At 38.3% G+C, this 16919-nt stretch overlaps 1 protein-coding gene and 1 long non-coding RNA gene across 5 annotated transcripts in view; one reads left to right on the top strand and one right to left on the bottom strand.

The window, feature by feature from the left end:
* Positions 1 to 16919, top strand: part of LOC112586166 — a 104763-nt gene that overhangs the window by 71123 nt on the left and 16721 nt on the right. The gene's annotated exons all lie outside the window — the stretch shown is intronic.
* The window catches only part of MTHFD2L (methylenetetrahydrofolate dehydrogenase (NADP+ dependent) 2 like), a 146725-nt gene that overhangs the window by 4283 nt on the left and 125523 nt on the right, over positions 1 to 16919 (bottom strand). For 2 of the 4 annotated variants that reach the window (XM_006059643.4, XM_006059642.4), the window contains one exon: positions 1211 to 2661. The exons of the other annotated variants lie outside the window; for them this stretch is intronic. In XM_006059643.4, coding sequence (XP_006059705.1) covers positions 2549 to 2661 — 113 coding nt within the window. In that variant the 3' untranslated portion in view covers positions 1211 to 2548. Of the gene's footprint in view, positions 1 to 1210; positions 2662 to 16919 lie in introns of those variants that run through there. 4 annotated transcript variants of the gene reach the window in all.

Raw genomic sequence — 16919 nt, forward strand, 5'->3', positions numbered from 1 at the left:
CATGTCTTCATGTTATTATTCAGTCCTCACTAGTCCTTCAGGGTCCTTTTTACAGATACTTGTAGGAGAAGGGAACTTGTACAAATCTCCTTCACAAGACAATCATATATCTATCTTTTATAGACCCCAAATAATATCCATAAATAAAGTTATGATACTGATGAACCAACTTCATTTCCTTTATGTGTTAACAAAGTCTTCCTTCTTGACCAAACTTTAGCTAGGCTCCTCTGAATCCTTCTCTTAACTAGGCATCGAATTAGACTATTGAGCTCAGTTTTAGCAAAGAAATCTGTTGTTAGTTTGTAGAGAATACCCCTGCCCTGCTCCTTGTCCTCTTGCCATATCTGATTAAATTCCTCCTCTCCCACCCTTTATATTGACCTAACTTTTGGACAGGGAGGCCTGGTGTGCTGCGATTCATGGGGTCGCAAAGAGTCGGATACGACTGAGCGACTGAACTGAACTGAACTTTAACAAGAATCCTGGTGAGGTAGTTTAACAAAAGTCCTTCCAGCCTTGATATCTAATCAAGTTCTCTTAGTAATTTTTCATCTACTGATCCCCTCACTCTTTTCATTGCCTATAAATCCATTGATGTCTCAGCTATATGTGGAGTTGATTTCAATCTCTTCTATTGTGATAGTCTTGACCCCACTGCAATAGTCATTGTTCGTTTTGGGAATTTGGGGCACTTAAATATTAATGAGGGCCTTTCTAACATGTTTGCTTGGGATCTTTGATTTTAAACTACCATGAAGAGGCTTCCCAGGTGGCTGAGTGGTAAAGAATCCACTCGCCAATTCAGGAGACACAGGTTCAATGCCTGGTCCAAGAAGATCTCACATGCTGCCCCACAACTACTGAACCTATCCCGGGAGCTGAAACTACTGAAGCCTGCCCGCCCCAGAACCCGTGCTCTGCAACAAGAGAAGCCCCTGCAGTGAGAAGCCCCCGCACTGCGACAAAGAGTAGCTCCCACTCGCCGCAACTAGAGAAAAGCCTGTGCAGCAACGAAGATCCAACACAGCCAAAAATAAATAAAGAAACTACTATCAAGGTTATCAGACCAAGATCAGTGTGGAATGGGCTACAGAACATTTTCTTTCCTTTTTGAGACATTTGTACATCTCCCCAGCGTGCTGTGAAGAAATAGATAACGAGTATATGAACAAGGAAACTTCTAGCTTAGGAAAAAAGAAGACATGTATTTCTTTCCAAACTGATTTTATTATACAGTTGAAATACTATTAATTATAAACATCTAGTCTATTTTCACACAAATGATTAAGAGTACACACTAATAAAGACATGCATTGGGTAAGAATCATTATTGGTACATTAACACACTGGGATTTGGGCATGACAACAATACCATTATGTGCCTAGGGTAGTCTCAAATAGCCTTCAACTGACAGGCACATGTATTTTCTAATTTACATTGTGTTAAAAACATGGCATCTACTGTGAGAACCAAATGCCATAAGAGAAAAGAACTGTGGGCAAAAAGCAGAAGGTTTTTAGTCATATCCTAAGGAGTAGCTGTGGCACATTGTGTCATATTTTGCTATTAGAGTTCTACATTTGTGGAACGTATTATTCAAATATGTTTGTAGGAGAACAAAGAAGTTACATGTAAGCCTAACATATTCTTATTGAATTTTTACTGTCAAGTAGTCATTCACAATTTGAAATAATCAATACCTTTCCAAGTAGCATGGCATTTTTGGGGTTCCTTGCACATTTTTCTTTCCTTGAATGGAGCATAATTTTTCATTAGTATGCCTTGGGGAGTACATTTGGGAAGTATATGAGATCAAAATTTTATGCTTAATATTTTATCTTTCTTTTAGCAAGTAAGCTCTTTTGCTCTTTCTCAGCATACAATATGGGCTTCCCACGTAGCTCAGTCAGTAAAGCATCTGCCTTCAATGCAGGAGACCTGGGTTCAATTCCTGCATTGGGAAAGTTCCCCGGAGAAGGAAATGGCAACCCACTTCAGTATTCTTGCCTGGAGAATCCCATGGGCAGAGGAACATGACGGCAGGCTACAGTTAATGGATCACAAGAGTCGGACACAACTTAGCTCTATCTTTCAGCATACAATATAGACTATAAAATATATATAAAATTGAGGACGATTATGGCAAAATCTAAATTACATTTTACAAAGGAGCCTATTTGGCTGACAACGTGTTTGTTGAAGACACACAATTTGTGATTTTGTGTCAAAAATATATGCACTTCTTATGAGCCCTTTATTGTTTTAACATTATGAACAAATATTATTCACAAAACAAGCAATTGTTACCAAAGTGTCGTTGCAGTTGTTTTCTTTTTTCCTAAAACTCAAAATCCATTCAAAATATTCTAGTAAATATTAGCAGGAAATGCATAAGATTGTGTGAATCATCTGATCCACCATGATTCTACCCATGAAAAAATAAATACAATGTAGAAATAGCTTTGTAGTAAAATATAAAGATTTTTGCCTTTTGTCAAATAAATACGCAGCATGACTTCAGCTTGCTTTATTCCCTCACGTGATCTAGTAAATGACTTTTTTAGCTGCCAAAAGGGTGTTCTTGAGAAGCATTGCCACCGTCACGGGTCCCACGCCTCCTGGAACTGGAGTGATAAAGCTAGCCTTCTTCTTAACAGCTGATGGAGGAAACAGAAAAATTTCTTATTTTTTCCCAGAATTTCATATCTTTAAACATATGGAACTGTTAAAACTGTAAAAACTGAAGTGAATATTTTAAAACTTAAGAGTTTATCTGCACAAAAATGGAGTCAAATCCAGCAGCACCAAACCTAAAGTAGTTGGAAAGCTTTCAACAACAGGAGCGACTTACAGAGAAAAGGTAGAAACAAAGCAAGAAAACCACTTATTAGTTATAGCTTTAATGCCCAGCTTTATAGCCTAGTTGGCTGTTTGTGATAGGTTGTCCTTAGCTTTCAATTTTGTAACCTTGAGGCATTTCCAGACCTAGATTTTGATTTGCTTATGTAGACAGCTGGGGCATTAGAGCCACCTCAGTCCAAGGGTTTCTTTGTTTAATTAACAGAATACACTGAATTTTTCTACATTACATGTATAGCTCTAGCATCCCCAAATAATTTTTACAATGAAGCAGACTATAACACACATACACACACTTCTGTATATGATATTGAATGTGTATAGAAAAAACATGAGGCCAACACTGTAGCATAAAACTTCATGCAGCTCAGTTAGTGTTACATGATGAAAATCTAACCTACTGTATAGCACAGGGAACTCTGCTCAATATTATGTGGCAGCATGGATGGGATGGAAGTTTGGGGAATAATAGATACATGTAAAGGTATGGCTGAGTCCCTTTGCTGTACGCCTGAAACTCACAACATTGTTAGTTGACTATTCTCCAATACAAAATAAAAAGTTTAATAAAAGAAAATCTGTAACCCATGATTGATTCAGTTCAGTTCAGTCACTCAGCTGTGTCTGACTCTTTGCGACCCCATGGACTGCAGCACGCTAGGCTTCCCAGTCCATCACCAACTCCCGGAGCTTGTTCAAATTCGTGTCTATCAAGTTGGTGATGCCATCCAACCATCTCATCCTTTGTCGTTCTCTTATCCTTTTGCCTTCAATCTTTCCCAGCACCAGGGTCTTTTCTATGAGTCACTTCTTTGCATCAGGTGGCCAAAGTATTGGAGCTTCAACTTCAGCATCAGTCCTTCCAATGAATATTCAGGACTGATTTCCTTTAGGATTGACTGGTTTGATCTCCTTGCAGTCCAAGGGACTCTCAAGAGACTTCTCCAACACCACAGTTCAAAGCATCAATTCTGTGGCATTCAGGATTCTTTATGGTCCAACTCTTACCTCATGGCTAATAGGTGGGGAAACAATGGAAACAGTGAGAGACTTTATTTTGGGGGGCTCCAAAATCACTGCAGATGGTGACTGTAGCCATGAAATTAAAAGACACTTGCTCCTCAGAAGGAAAGCTGTGACCAACCTAGACAGCATATTAAAAAGCAGAGACATTACTTTGTCAACAAAGATCCATCTAGTCAAAGCTATGGTTTTTCCAGTAGTCATGTATGGATGTGAGAGTTGGACTATAAAGAAAGCTGAGCACCAAAGAATTGATGCTTTTGAACTGTGGTGTTGGAGAAGACTCTTGAGAGTCCCTTGGACTGCAAGGAGATCCAACCAGTCCATCCTAAGGGAAATCAGTCCTGAACATTCATTGGAAGGACTGATGCTGAAGCTGAACTCCAATACTTTGGCCACCTGATGGAAGAACCGACTCATTGGAAAAGACTCTGATGTGGGAAAGATTGAAGGATGGAGGAGAAAGGGACGACAGAGGATGAGATGGTTGGATGTTTGAGCAAGCTCTGGGAGATAGTAAAGGATAGGGAAGCCTGGTGTACTGCAGTCCATGGGGTCGCAAAGAGCTGGACACGACTGAACGACTGAACTAAACTGAGCTCACATCCATACATGACTACTTTGACTAGACGGTGGACCTTTGTTAGTAAAGTAATGTCTCTGCTTTAATATGCTATCCAGGTTTGTCATAGCTTTTCTTCCAAGGAGCAAGCATCTTTTAATTTCATGGCTGCAGTCACCATCTGCAGTGATCTTGGAGTCCAAGAAAAATAAAATCTCTCACTCTTTCCATTGTTTCCCCATCTATCTGCCATGGAGTGATGGGACTGGATGTCATGATCTTCGTTTTTTGAATGTTGAGTTTTAAGCCAGCTTTTTCACTCTTCTCTTTCACTTTCCTCAAGAGGCTCTTTAGTTCTTCTTTGTTTTCTGCCATAAGAGTGGTGTCATCTGTATATCTGAGGTTATTGACATTTCTCCCCGCAATCTTTATTGCAGCCTGAGTTTCATTCAGTCTGGCATTTTGCATGATGTACTCTGCATATAAACTAAATAAACAGGGTGACCATCATACAGCCTTGATGTACTCCTTTCCCAATTTGGAACCGGTCCATTGTTCTGTATCCCGTTCTAACTGTTGCTTCTTGACCTGCATACAGATTTCTCAGGAGGCAGGTAAAGTGGTCTAGTATTCCCATGTCTTGAAGGATTTTCCACAGTTTGTTGTGATCCACACAGTCAAAGGCTTTGGTGTAATCAATAAAGCAGAAGTAAATGTTTTTCTGGAACTCTCTTGCTTTTTCTATGATCCAGCAGATGTCAGCAATTTGATCTCTGGTTCCTCTGCCTTTTCTAAATCCAGCTTGAACATCTGGAAGTTCTTGGTTCACGTACTGGTGAAGCCTGGCTTGGAGAATTTTGAGCATTACTTTGCTAGCATGTGAGATGAGTGCAACTGTGTGGTAGTTTGAACATTCTTTGGTATTGCCTTTCTTTGGGATTGGAATGATAACTGATCTTTTCCAGTGATTGACTCAATTATGTGTAATTCCAGTTAACTATTTCTAAAATACATGATATTAGTCTCTAAAGGGAAGACAGGATACAAACAGTTTAGTACCATCCGTTAAATTAAAATAGTCTTGCCAGGCTTTTCTGTCCATGGAATTCTCCAGGCAAGTATACTGTAGTGGTGAATCATTCCCTCCTCCAGGGGATCTTCCTGACTTAGGGATTGAACCCTGGTCTCCTGAATTATAGGCAGATTCTTTACTGTCTGAACCATCAGGAAAGCCTTGTTATAACAATAGCATCATGTATATGTGGATAATACATTCCAGTGCAAGTCTAATAAAAACATTAAAGATATTAAAATTAACTGAGCAAATACACATAGTCCTGTTCTAAGGTATGAATAAAGATTTCTTCTTCAGTGAATATACTCAAAGAAAATTACAGAGAATTTTTAGCAAGTTATATTTAAGAATGTTCTCACACCCACAATATTACAGGTGAATGGCTTTATGAATTGACCTACTGGTTCAGTGTTTCACCGTGTGAATAAGAAAAATGAAGTTTTCCCAGGTAACTCTTTTAATACAAAGTTAGCATACAGAATACTTTAATGCATACTCTGACCTCATTAGTCACATGCTATTTAGATATATTGCCTTTTAAAAGTTTATACTTAGATGCTTCTACAAACATGAAATCAGTAGATGTTTTTGAAATCTTAATTAAGCATTACTTTTGTACAATTTACATTGCCTTTTTGAAATATGGTTTGTAAAATTTGCATTTATCTTAAGTGTATTAGTATACTGTAATTTTTTACTCATATGTGTGTGTGTGTGCTCAGTCATGTCTGACTCTGCGACTCCATGGACTGTAGCCTGCAAGGTGTCTCTGTCTATGGGTTTTCCAGCCAAGAATACTGGAGTGCATTGCTATTTCCTACTCCAGGGAATCTTTCCAACCCAGGGATCTAACTCATTTCTCCTATGTCTCCTGTATTGGCATGCAGATCCTTTACCACTAGCTCCACCTGGGCCTTTTAATCATAGGAAAATCAAAGGAATAACATTCTTTTACTTGAAGAAAAGTCCAGATAAGCTTGAAGACATCACACACCAAAAAAGCCCGCTAGTGTACATCATGAATCGTCTCATGGTATATAACAAAGAAAGGATAAGAGTATTATGATTTGGGAGATAATATTTTGTTTTTCCAAAATGTGCCTCTATACAGGAAGCATGTCCTTTCCTGGCCATAATTCAATCCAATGTACTCTATTCTGCAGAAACACTAGGCTGTGTCAACAGTCAGTTCACAAATCAATATGAATTCTCAGTCCTTACTTCCTTTGCTCTTGTTATTCCTTCCACCTGGAATATTCTGCTACCTTTTCCAAATAAACAACCCCTTTTATTTATTATTCTTTTAAAGCCAATAAAATGTTACCTGTTCATAATTTTTCTCAAAAAGTCTCCCCCCTCAACATTAAATTAAAAGTGTTACCTTCTATGTTTCCAGTCACTTTTTACCAAACTCTGTTATGAAATTTAGCACAGTGTGCTGTTCCCTTAATTAGACCCTGGCCCCTAGAAGGCAGAAACTGTCTTTGGGGTGACTGTTGTTTTTCTTAATCTTAGAACTTCTCCATGCACAGGTGAGGCATTCAGTAAGTTATGAAAGCATGAAGTAAGTAGTTGTTGAAATTTAAAATCTAAAATCAGTTTGCAGAAATGTGTCCGTGTTTTTGACTGGATATAGACAGCATCAAAACAATTTAGTTCAAGTTAATTTACTGAATTCTCAAGCTACATAAGTAGCTGGAGGGTGACATAAGCTAACTTGATGGTATCAACGGTGCCTTCCAGGACCTTTTCCATAGGATTAGAGAAAAATGTCTTTAAAAATTGCATCAGCTCTCTAGAAGAAATGTACTGTACTGCTATTATTTATACTGATAGCATGTAAAATCATATATTTGTAAAGCACTGACTTTGAAATATTAATACATAAAAATAGAATACTACTGCATAATGTGATACATTAAGAATCAAGATCAAAGTAAATATTCAATGGAAAACAAAATGGTTTATTTCATAGTTAAAAGATAGAAGCAGACAAAATTGGGAATCCATTCTGGGTATACAATCATTTTTTTATATAATTTGGTTTTCAACTTTGAAAAGTGAAGTGGCTTGAAATCATTTTTATATGGAAAAATAGTAATAACCATAGGCAGTATCCATTGAATACTTACTATTTGCCAAGAATTGCAGACACATCATTTTAATAATTGATATTTAATTATCATTTCAATAGCTGAAGAAAGTGGCTTACTGAACTTAAAATGACTTATCATTCTCTAATATGGTAGAGACATTATTCACAGTCAGGCTTGAATCATTTTATGGTTCCATAATTCCACCTCATCCCAATGCAACTGTATTACCATGACCTGAACAAGTGGAAAAGCTCCAAGAAAGGCTCATGTGCCCCAAATCAACTCAGTTTTCTCAAAGGGTTAAGAGGATATTAAGAAAAAAGAAACAAAAAGGAGAAAGTTCTGATATAGTAATTTACCTCCAATTTTACTGTGAGTACTCAGAGTTCATCATCTTTGAATTATGTCAGCACTTAAATTTCAGCTGGCTTAGCAGCCTGAGTTGCTTTCTTTCTTGGGTGAAATTCAGATCAGATAAACCACTGGTCTGCTCAGGTGTTATGACCCTCCTCTTTGAAATTATATTTTTCACAACATGCTTACTATTGCATTCTTTTGCTAAAAAAGTGAGGCTTGAGGTGGAGGAATAGGGAATGAGAATGAGCTGTCACATGAAATAATACCTGCCTGAAACGTGTGGCTCTATGTCTGCTGTCCTGCACACTTTACTATGCAAACCAACATGTATCTGTCCTGTCCTATCACTTCATAGAATCAAGACTATGTGATGGGTAATGGATCTTCACCTGTCTTGGGTGAGGACTTCTCTGGACTTCCATGAGCATTTAGTTGTGTCAACAGAGCCTTGTAAATTATCACTAGGCAGAATTTTATGACATCACTGTGAACACATTTGGTTTTATTCAAATACTTATTTCAGATATTTTTATCTTTGACATAACTAGTCAGGTATTAAAATAGAATTTGTACAAAGTCATGAGAGGCAGATTGTATTGAATTTGATTTAAAAAATATAAGATCTCTATTGCTTTTGATTGGATTTTAATTAGGATCTATGTCTGAGAAAGAACTGCTAAGTTTTGCTGCTGCTGGCTAATGTTAATGTATTCTTTTTCTATTTACATAAGGACCAGGGTATGGAAGTAAGTGATTTCTCAAGAAATATGAGGAATTATCACTGGCAAATGCCAATGGGTACAGATGCCAATGCTTGAAAGAAATTCTCTTAGTCTAATTACTTTGCATAACTATTTCAAGGCTGTCCTAAGTGACATGTTTGTGAAAAGAGTTAAGTTCAATACTTGTCTGATGCTCTGAAAAGCATTTTCCCCAATCATGTTTGAGAAAGAGTAAGTTAACAAGCATTACATCACCAGAATAACTTCTCATTGACTGGTCTTTCCCTGAGGGCAAACAGGGTTTGCACCTGTTTGCAGAAGATGATGCTATTAAAGATTAATCCTATTATGTGTGAGAAAAGGTGTTCTATATGCTCCATTGAAAAGAATTACAGAAGAATTTTAAGGCAGCAATTTCATTCATAAACTTATTTACTGTGAGGCAGTATGTTTGTGTTTTAAGGAAAATACTAAAATTCTGTACATATGGGAATCAGGAATTAGATCTTGATTGATATTGATGCTTTCATGGGAGACTTTTATGAACAGATGCCACAAAACCATGATTAGATTAAATTTCATAAAGTCAATATGATTTTACAGATACTGAAACTGACAATGGAGGCAAGTAAAATAATCCTCAAATCCTGTTGTTACTTGTATGGAACTTACTTTAGGGAATGAGATTTAGATGGAAATGACTTGATGATTTTAAAGCAGTTTCCTAAAAATAAGAATATTTTGAGGAAAGGTGACAATTGTCATGATAATTTATTTGAATGACTTCTTTCTAAACTGTTGACTCTGCAAAATATATTCTATAATTTCCTTAATAATAATGCCTATCAGCAAAATTCAGACACTAGAGAGTGTGTGTCCAGTTGTTTAGAAATAAAAGAGCAAAGAGCTCACAAATTAAAATCAGTCATTCTGGACACAAGATTTGCCTTTGTACATACTATTCTCTTTGACATACCATTCCTGCACTTCTCCATCCAATGAATATTTATTCTTCCTTTTCAGATCTGGCTAAATGCTACTTCCTTTGTGGTGCTTACTAACTCCCCAGCTACATTAACTATTCATTTATTGATCCATGAAATTTACTAGCATGGTTTTCAATTTGTCATCATAGAGTAGGTTGGACTCTCCTGAGAACTGTAGTCAAATTAAATATGCCTCCTCCCACCTCATGATTCCAGTACGCACCACTGAGAATCACCACTGAAATGAGAGCTGTTTCTAATGAGGGTAGGGAATGTTATACATATACACATATGTGGAGGAGATTTAAATGTGGTTAGAATCCACTGCTTCAGTGAAGGTTACTTCATGTGGTGGCCTCCGACTTTCCAGTCAAGTCCCAGCCACCCCCAGTGTAACACCTGAATGCCTCATTGGTCAAAGCAAGTCACATGGTCAAGCTCAAATTTAAAGGCTTAGAACAGGAAGAATCACCAAGTCACACTGCCAGGAGGATGTGCCCATGAGGCAAGAAGACACGTGCAGTCATTTTTTATAATCTACTGTATTTAGTCTCTTGGATTTCAGTCTCTACCTTATTAGCCATATAACCTGCTGCCAGATTTATTCTTTAAAACATAGATTAGATCACTTCAGCTTATAAACATCTGTTGAATTTTGACTGTCTTTAGCCACCCAGCTAGCTCAGTTGGTAGACTGCCTTTAGGATAAAATATCAATTCTTTGTCATGTCAGCTAGGATCTTTTATGATCCAGCCCTACATCCTTGTCTTGCATTTCCGAACCACTGCATATTTTCTGAACTCCATTATTCACTGTTCCAACACATGCTCAAAACTCCCCAGAGAGATTTACCAAAAAAGTTTCTTGAGAAAGACAGCCATTGTCACTATCCCTTGGAACTTATAGTCTAGTTGGGCGATTTATATTATAAATATAATTACCTACATAATAATTGAGCTAAGGCTATGATATGTTCTACAAACAAAATGCTTACTGTACAGTGACTGTGTTGGGAGGACCTAACTGAGGTTGAGCATATGAGTATCTCTGCCAAGTCAAGAAATCAGAGGATGAATCAAACTTTTCCAGATGAAATGGAGAGGTAGGGAATAAACAGTGTTCTTGATTGGGGAACAACGTTTGTGATGAGGTAGAAACAAGATTTCCCCCAGGCAGAAAATGGCATGAATTCTTGGAAACACTACAAGAATGTCAGTGGGGTTGACATGTAGAAGTGAAGGGAAGAGTTTCAGGAGATGATATGGAGGAGTCTAGCTCATATAGAGCCTAGCAGATAATGATACAAATTTGAGGCATTAACCTAAGATCACTGGTTAAGCATTTTATTTTTATTTATTGACATACAGTTGATTTACAATGTGTTAATCACTGCTGTACAGTGATACATTTATATATGCTCTTTTTTTACGTAGTCTTTTCCATTATGGATTATCATAGGATGTTGTATACAGCTGTCTGTGCTATACAGTAGGACCTTATTGTTTATAACGTATTTTTAAAACTTTGAAAAAATAATATTCTGATGCAGGATAAGTCAAATGGGGAAAACTGCCTATTCTGTGTATATTTTTCTAATGGGATGAGCTTATCATCTGGGCCAGAGAAGTGAGAACACCAAAGAAGCAACATAAAGGTAAACTTGCTAAGATGGGAATAAATTCTGGTTCTTGTGAGAGCACTTCAAAGAGGAACAGAAACCATACTGGGGTCAGAGAATATTTGTAAAGTGACAGAAAAGCTTCAAGATTTTATGAATGTCTGAGGGAGTAAGAAAGAAGGAAAGAATGCAGTGCAAATACCAGGAATAATAAAAGCAAAGGAACTTTGGACCTGGCAACAAAGCCGATGCAATGGAGGAGCTCAAAAAAGTGCATTATGACTGAAGCACACGGTGCAAGCAGAGAATAGACAGAGAAGAGGCTAGGAAGGTGGTCGTGGGCTGCATGACCATTAAGTGAAGGGTCGTGACAGCTGTAGATACTGTGTTCAAGATGAATAAGCTTTTGAAAAAATTTCTTTTGTGAATAAACCTAGGCATTTATGTATTTAAGAATAACCAGCTTTTCAAAGTGAGAAATTGGAGAGAAAAATGTATGGTGGTTTAGTCACTAAGTCGTGTCTGACTCTTGTGACCCCATGGACGGTAGCCCGCCAGGCTCCTCTGTCCATGGCATTTTCCAGGCAAGGATACTGGAGTGGATTGCCATTTCCTTCCCCAGGGGATCTTCACCCAGGGATTGAACCCCAATCTCCTGCATTGCAGGCAGATTCTGTATACTGCTAAATAATTTTCAGAAGAAAATTAAAATAAAGGAGAAATCCAAGTTTTATTTTCATAAAGTTTTAGGTTCTTGAATGCTATTCAATTATTTTTCAAGAAATCCCTTTTCAGTATGAAATATGTGTTTAATCTGCTATGCTTCCTTTTCTCCAATATGTAGACATCTACTCTTTATCATGTTATTGTTTTCAAATTTCTAAAGGGAAGAATTAACACAGGTTTGGCTTGACATAATTTCCATCATTTCTTACTTGAAGTCAACCATCTTTCAGTTTGAAGGTAAGAAGAACAGGTATGGCGCAGAAGTTTAAAATTTGAGGTAATGGAGGGGATGATGAAAGAAACCAGGTGTTCAGATTAGGTGTGCCTTAAAAAAAAACCAGGGGTGATACATGGTCACAAGGTGTGGAAATACTGCTAACGAAGGATACTTAGAGCTACATAAGGGATTAGCAATTACCTTTTAACAATTAAGGTAAGAATAAAGGAAGAAGTGTGTGATCGTTAACCTTCTGGCACCAGCAACCCATGCTTCATGACAGGGTATCTCTTGTTTGTGTGTTGTGTGTCATTATTTCCTCTGGAAACTTTACTTTTCCAGGTTTTCAGGATCTGGGTTTAATAATCCAGACTGTCATCTTAAACACTTTGTTAGGATGACTCACTAATTTTTAAGCAGATAGGGAATTTCTATTGCTGTATGATGTGTGCGCTCATTCACTCAGTTGTATCTGACTCTTTGTGACTCTTTGCTCGCCAGGCTCCCCTGTCCATGGGACTTTCCAGGTAAGACTACTGGAGAGGGTTGCCATTCCTACTCCAGGGGATCTTCCCAACTCAGGGATATCAAATCCACGTCTCTTGTGTCTCCTGCATTGGCAGGCAGATTCTTTATCACTGCGCCACCTAGGAAGCACCATAGTATGTGAAATACTGACTCCAAAGTTCCCGAATAATCGAATTTACATATATACCTAAACAGAATTAATTTTGCTAATACAGTTTGGAAATTGTATATTCTAGTTAAGTCAAAGAATGTATTTGTGCTTTATAAATCTATTCTTGGGTAGAAGAGAAAGAATTGATATGTTAAATTCCCACAGTACTGTTTTATTTCCATTTGTATTTTGTCCATTTCTCTGTCTCTTGCAAAGAAGAACTCTATGGCCCATATCAGATTTTCAGCAATGTTACAACTAACTTTTAAAACCAACTCCCTTCCCTAAAAGGAAAAGGAATGATTCTTTATTTGTGGCAACCAGCAGCAGAAGGAAAATTCCTTGTTCCCTTCATGTGAATTTCTGTCTCCTCCTATACATGCGTAATTGTCCAAATTAAATGCTTAGAGATTTTCCCTTGCTTCTAAATGCAGACCATTTAGACCTCCCAAACACATCCGCTGTAATGAAGGGAAGACAAGCTTTAGGAAAATGAAGTAGGTAAATAACAACCAGAAAAACCTGACTTGCATGAGACTGGAGAAATAGTATGACTCAGGAGATAATATGGAAAACACTTCACTTTCGCATATGGTTGATATAAAAAATGAGAGCATGATGAGCCAGAGAGAGAGAGTAAGGGCTGCTTGACAAGTGAATGGCTCACCACTGGATTCTTGTGAGGCAACAGGGAATCAGGTGCCCCAGAGACAATTTACTATGCTTTCTCTTGCATTTATCTAGCTGTCTGACTCCTGGGGTTTCTACAAGTTATTTTATATATAAATAAATATATATATATACATATATATTAAGATATTCATTATGGCTGCTGCTGCTGCTGCTAAGTCGCTTCAGTCATGTCCGACTCTGTGCGACCCCATGGACTGCAGCCTACCAGGCTTCTCCATCCATGGGATTCTCCAGGCAAGAACACTGGAGTGGGTTGCCATTTCCTTCTCCAAGTATTATGGCACCCAGTGGAATATTAATGGAATGGACAGGATTATGAGACTTTGGTCATATTTTTATAACTTTTTTGTTACAAAGACTTCCCTCAACTATTTAACTTAAACGGGGTAAGGTGGATAAGTCTTTTCTTTCTTCTTCTTCTTTTTTTTTTTTTTTTTTTTTTTTGCTTTATCTGCTTTACTCTTTATGTTAAGTCAAATCTATACTCACACCAGTATTCTTGCCTGGAGAATTCCATGGACAAGGAGCCTGGTGGGCTATAGTCCATGGGATCACAAAGAGTCAAACACAGCTGACTGACTAGAGAGATGCCAAGAGAAATACAGATGTGAATATTTAAAACTACCACTCACAACTCAGGAGGCCTTCAATGGAGCCAAATATCAAATTAATTACCTGATCAAAATTTGACATTGTTTTCAACAAACTCTGTGACCACCAGAGGAACCTCCTCTCTGACCATGAATAGTGTCAGCCATCATCGATAGTTTCCATTTTGGTGAGCAGGAGTAAGGATCTCTGCTAGGATATTTTTAGTACTCTGTCAACATAACTAAAATATCTTCATTTCATGACTTCCTTTATAAAAAAAAAATTATCATTTATTCTTGTCATTCTCCCCAATCCTTTTTCTTCCCTCCCCAGTCCTTCTTCCTCAAGCCTCTGAACATTTGTACAGCAGAGTGGCAAATCTGTAAACCTAGATAGGCTGTTTGGAGTATCCTCAAAAATCACTGGCACTGTCTTAATCCCAGTAGTCTGCCATAATCAACCCAAGACACTAGGACATAAAATTTCCTCCCCATAGATATTTTTATTTTAAAAAGACCCTAAGAAAAAACTTCAAAAAAACAAAAACAAAAAACCTCACCCTTAAGTATAAAACAAGGACTTCAGAGGCATCAAGCACTTCTGTTTTGGTAGACAACCTTTTATGTTTCAATTTAACTCTTCTCCATATGTGTGTGTGCTCAGTCATGTCTTTGTGACCCCATGGACTGCAGCCCCACGAGGCTCCTCTGTCCAGGGAATTTTCTAGGCAAGAATGCTGGAGTGGGTTGCCATTTCTTACTCCAGGGGATCTTCCCTACCCAGATATGGAACCCTAGTCTCTTGTGTTTCCTGCATTGGCAGGCTGATTCTTTACCACTGTTGCCACCTGGGAAGTCCAACTCTTCTCCACATAGGTAAAGAATTCAATGTCAAATATGTTCTGCTAAAATGAATGTCTCTAAAGGTTGACCTGAGTTCAAAGACCTAGACTTTAAGCATCTTGCCCATGCTGTAAACAACAAGGCAGCAGCTGGCTCAGTGGTCGATATCTCATTGTGAACGTCAGTGATTCTACCTGTTTTCTGAAATGACAGGTTGGCACAATGACCACAGTGTTAGTAATAGTCTCTCTAACAGAGACTTTTGCCAGTTTCCATCAGCTCTTTCAAAATGACTGGAAGAGATCACCTCTGGGCTAGAGTGTTCAATTCAGTTCACTTCAGTCGCTCAGTCATGTCCAACGCTTTGCGATCCCATGGACTGCAGCACACCAGGCCTCTATGTCCATCACCAACTCCCAGAGTTTACCCAAACTCATGTCCATTGAGTCGGTGATGCCATCCAACCATTCCATCCTCTGGCATCCCCTTCTCCTCCTGCCTTCAATCTTTCCCAGCATCAGGGTCTTTTCAAATGAGTCAGTTCTTCACATCAGGTGGCCAAAGTATTGGAGTTTCAGCTTCAGCATCAGTCCCTCCAATGAATATTCAGGACTGATTTCCTTTAGTATGGACTGGTTGCATCTCCTTGCAGGCCAAGGGACTCTCAAGAGTCTTCTCCAACACCACAGTTCAAAAGCATCAATTCTTCGGAGCTCAGCATTCTTTATAGTCCAACCCTCACATCCATACATGACTACTGGAAAAATCAAAGCTTTGACTAGATGGACATTTGTTGGCAAAGTAATGTCTCTGCTTTTCAATATGCTGTCTAGGTTGGTCATAACTTTTCTTCCAAGGAGCAAGCATCTTTTAATTTCATGGCTGCAGTCGCCATCTGCAGTGATTTTGAAGCCCAAAGAAATAAAGTCTGTCACTGTTTCCATTGTTTCCCCATCTAATTGCCATGAAGTGATGGGACCAGATGCAGTATCTTAGTTTTCTGAATGTTGACTTTTAAACCAACTTTTTCACTCTCCTCTTTCATTTTCATCAAGAGGCTCATTAGTTCCTCTTCACTTTCTGCCATAAGGGTGGTGTCATCTGCATATCTGAGGTTATTGGTATTTCTCCTAGCAATCTTGGTTCCAGCTCAATGCTTCATCCAGTCCAGCATTTCTCATGATGTACTCTGCATATAAGTTAAATAAGCAGGGTGACAATAAACAGCCTTGACATACTCCTTTCCCGATTTGGAACCAGTCTGTTTTTCCATGTCCAGTTCTAACTGTTGCTTCTTGACCTGCATCCAGATTTCTCAGGAGGCAGGTAAGGTGGTCTGGTATTCCCATCTCTTGAATAAGTTTCCACAGTTTGTTGTGATACACATAGTCAAAGGTTTTGGCATAATCAATAAAGTTGAAGTAGATGTTTTTCTGGACCTCTCTCACTTTTTTGATGATCCAGCAGATGTTGGCAATTTGATCTCTGGCTCCTCTGCCTTTTCTAAATGCAGTTTGAACATCTGGAATTTCATGGTTCACATACTGTTAAAGCCTCACTTTGAGAATTTTGAGCATTACCTTGCTCACCTGTGAGATGAGCGCAATTATGCAGTATACACTGAACATTCTTTGGCATTGCCTTTCTTTGGGATTGGAATGAAACCTGACCTTTTCTAGTCCTGTGGCTACTGTTGAGTTTTCCAAATTTGCTGGCATATTGAGTGCAGCACTTTCACAGCATCATCTTTCAGGATTTGAAATAGCTCAACTGGAATTCTATCACCTCAACTAGCTTTGTTTATAGTGATGCTTCCTAAGGCCCACTTGACTTTTGCATTCCAGGATGTCTGGCTCTAGGTGAGTGAT

The sequence above is a fragment of the Bubalus bubalis genome, chromosome 7 (assembly GCF_019923935.1).
Source record: "Bubalus bubalis isolate 160015118507 breed Murrah chromosome 7, NDDB_SH_1, whole genome shotgun sequence".
In the NCBI taxonomy this organism is placed as follows: Eukaryota; Metazoa; Chordata; class Mammalia; order Artiodactyla; family Bovidae; genus Bubalus; species Bubalus bubalis.